The sequence below is a fragment of the Crocuta crocuta genome, unplaced genomic scaffold (genome assembly GCF_008692635.1).
Source record: "Crocuta crocuta isolate KB4526 unplaced genomic scaffold, BGI_CrCroc_1.0 scaffold475, whole genome shotgun sequence".
Lineage (NCBI taxonomy): Eukaryota > Metazoa > Chordata > Mammalia > Carnivora > Hyaenidae > Crocuta > Crocuta crocuta.
The window spans coordinates 187,685-190,419 of NW_027529518.1; the positions used below are offsets into that span (position 1 = coordinate 187,685).

At 46.9% G+C, this 2,735-nt stretch overlaps 1 protein-coding gene across 1 annotated transcript in view; it reads right to left on the reverse strand.

Annotated features, from left to right (window-relative positions):
• The window catches only part of HS6ST2 (heparan sulfate 6-O-sulfotransferase 2), an 89,626-nt gene extending 88,449 nt beyond the window's left edge, over positions 1–1,177 (reverse strand). The window contains exon 1 of the mRNA XM_077760809.1: positions 1,044–1,177. Within this exon, the coding sequence (XP_077616935.1) occupies positions 1,044–1,177 (134 nt within the window). The remainder of the gene's footprint in view (positions 1–1,043) is intronic.
• Positions 1,178–2,735: the final 1,558 nt, after the last annotated feature.

Genomic DNA, 2,735 nt, shown 5'->3' on the forward strand with positions numbered 1-2,735 from the left:
TCTTTAAGCTTCTCATGGGACCGTTTTTCATTTTGAATTCCAGGATAAACTTGCAGGCTGTGAGTGCCAAGCACTTGAATACACAAGGAAGAGAGGTAATAGTTCATTTGAAGATGAAAGCTTGGTGTAAATCTTCACCATGGCCGCGCTGCTCCCCTACGACATAAATCAGGTAGCAGTGGGTGGGCTCGGGCCCACGGGGAAAAGGAAGCTGGCAAGCAGGTCAGGCCTGTCTCTTTAGAGCAGAAGTGAGGGCTGTTTCTTGCTCATATACCTGTGTTTTTATCTATAGGAAATGTGATTAAATTAGATGTAGACAGAATCCAGAAAGTCCGTGATGACCAAGGGAGGAAAAAAAAAAAAAACAGGAATAAGCTACATGCCTCATTCCAAAAAGGCTCATATCATTACGGTAGTAAGAGGAGAATTGTTGCCTCGGGAAAGAACTGTTTTCGCAGAACGATGGGGTCCATCCTCAAGCATGGCAAGCCAGGCTGCTCACAATTTGACCTTGACATAGCTTAAAAGCCTGTCAGGGCTGGAAGATACACTTAGAGAACATCAAACCCAACCTCTGCATTTTATAGGCCCTGAGAGAGAAAGGACTTATCCAAGGTCACACAGTTCATACCACCATGGCTCTGCTGCTCGCCTATGACATCCAACAGGTGGCAAGGGGTGGGCTAGACAGATGGGAGTGAAAAAGCCAGTTGGGAACCAGCAGCAGGAGATCCAGGCATAAGGACTGGGCTTTGTTGTTTAATGAGAACAATAATCTTGCGAGATGATCTTTCCTATTGTACAGGTGAGGAAACTGAGCCTCTGCGAGAGGAAGCCATTTGCCACAGGTCGCGCAGCTATTTAGACAATGGGACTTGGTTGATCTGAATCCAAAGCCTATGTGCTTTTCACCTCAACTATGTTTTGGCCCCCTCCTTTCTCTGTTGGCCACATGCCAAATAGAAAGGAAGTCCCTCCAAGTTCCAAGCAAGTCGTTATGTGCTCCTGTTTTTGCAGTTGTAAGTCAAACCGGGTGAGCTCACATCTGCAAAGCCACGTCCAACAAAACTTTGTCCAGCACCTGGTTCTTGCCTCCTAGGAGCACCATTAGACTCTCCTTGGCCTTGGAACCTGACGTACACAGGGAGTCATCAGAATAGCCCATCAATTTCCTCATAACCACAGACAGCTTTGTAATCACTACACACACACACACACACACACACACACACAGGAACTGGTGGTGCCACGTCAGGCTACTGAGGCTCCCTGCCTGGGGTCTAAGGGGCTACTGACCATGGTGCCCAAGCTGTCAGCTAAGCAGGATGATGCTGAAGGAGTTTCTCAGTGCCTAAAGGCAAGGGGGGCCAGTGAAGTCTGTACGTAGCATGAGGCATTGCTCATCTCCGCACACGACTCCCCTCAGCCCCACTATGGGAGCCCTGTAGCAGCAAACTCATGTCTCTTCCTTTGAGAAGGCTGATAGGCACTGAAGTAGTAGGGCTAGTCCCCAAGAGGAGGAGGAAGAATCTGGAACTGCTGGTTTGAAGCTGGACTTGCTGAATTGCTAATTGTCCAAATGGCACATCTTTAGGCTATTTGTTCATTCCTCCTGAGCAAAATGGGGGTGGGGAGGTGGGCAGTGTCTGTCCTATGGACAGTGGAGAAATCACCAGGCAGCGGGGCTCGTGTAAACCAAATCCTGGTTTCCCACTGACATACATCCTGAACAATCTCTAACTCCCACCAGTTGGCAGTTGCCCTTCACACTCTGGCTTTCAGCTACTCTGCCCTCAGCCCTTCATCAGGTAGGTAATGATCTGGAAACCCACATGAGTTGCTGCTGTAAGGGAAGCCCAATGTAAAGGAATCTTTCTCTGGAGAAACCCTCTGAATATATCAGGAAAGCTATTCTAGATCTTGGATGGAGATCTCTCCCCAAACAAGAGCACATCTGTCTTCAATTCAAATTTTATTCTTCACTCCTCCAACATGTATCTAAATTTTTAACAGCTTTGTTGAGATGCAATTCACATACCACACAACCTACTTAAAGTGTACAAATCAGTGGTTGCTAGTAGAGTTACAGATCTATACTGCCATCACCTCAATTTTAGAAGATTTTCATCACCTTGAAAAGAAAGCCAGTACCCACTGGCTGTCACTGCCATATACCCCTATCCCTTGCAGGCCCTGCCCATCACTGATCTACTTTGTCTCTATGGATATACCTATTTTGGACCTTTCAAGTAAATGAAATCATTTAACACGTTGTCTTTTTATGTTTGGCTTCTCTGACTTAGCATCATGCTTTCCGGGTTCCTCCATGTTGTAGCATGCATCAGTACTACATTCCTTCTCGTGGCCAAATAGCATCCCATTGCATGGATACCCAGACTTCAAAAAAAAAATAGTAAAGGGCATCTAAACAATTTCATCCCCACCCACTAGACAAGTCTACAGATCCATCCTGAGCACCTGCTGTGGTGGGCCTAACACTAGCACCCCAGGGGTACACGGAGAAGAATCAGAAGATGAAACAAACACATCCAATTGTTCCACAAACATCTACTTAATGTCTCTAGTGCGCCAAGAATGTGCAAAGGCACTTGGAAGACAGGGATCGTCCCCGCCTTCTCTGAGCAAACAGTGGGGACAGTGGTGTGGAAGACCATGCAGCATATATAGCTGGTCCACAGGACCCACAAGTTACGGTAAGCCCATTTTCCACTCGG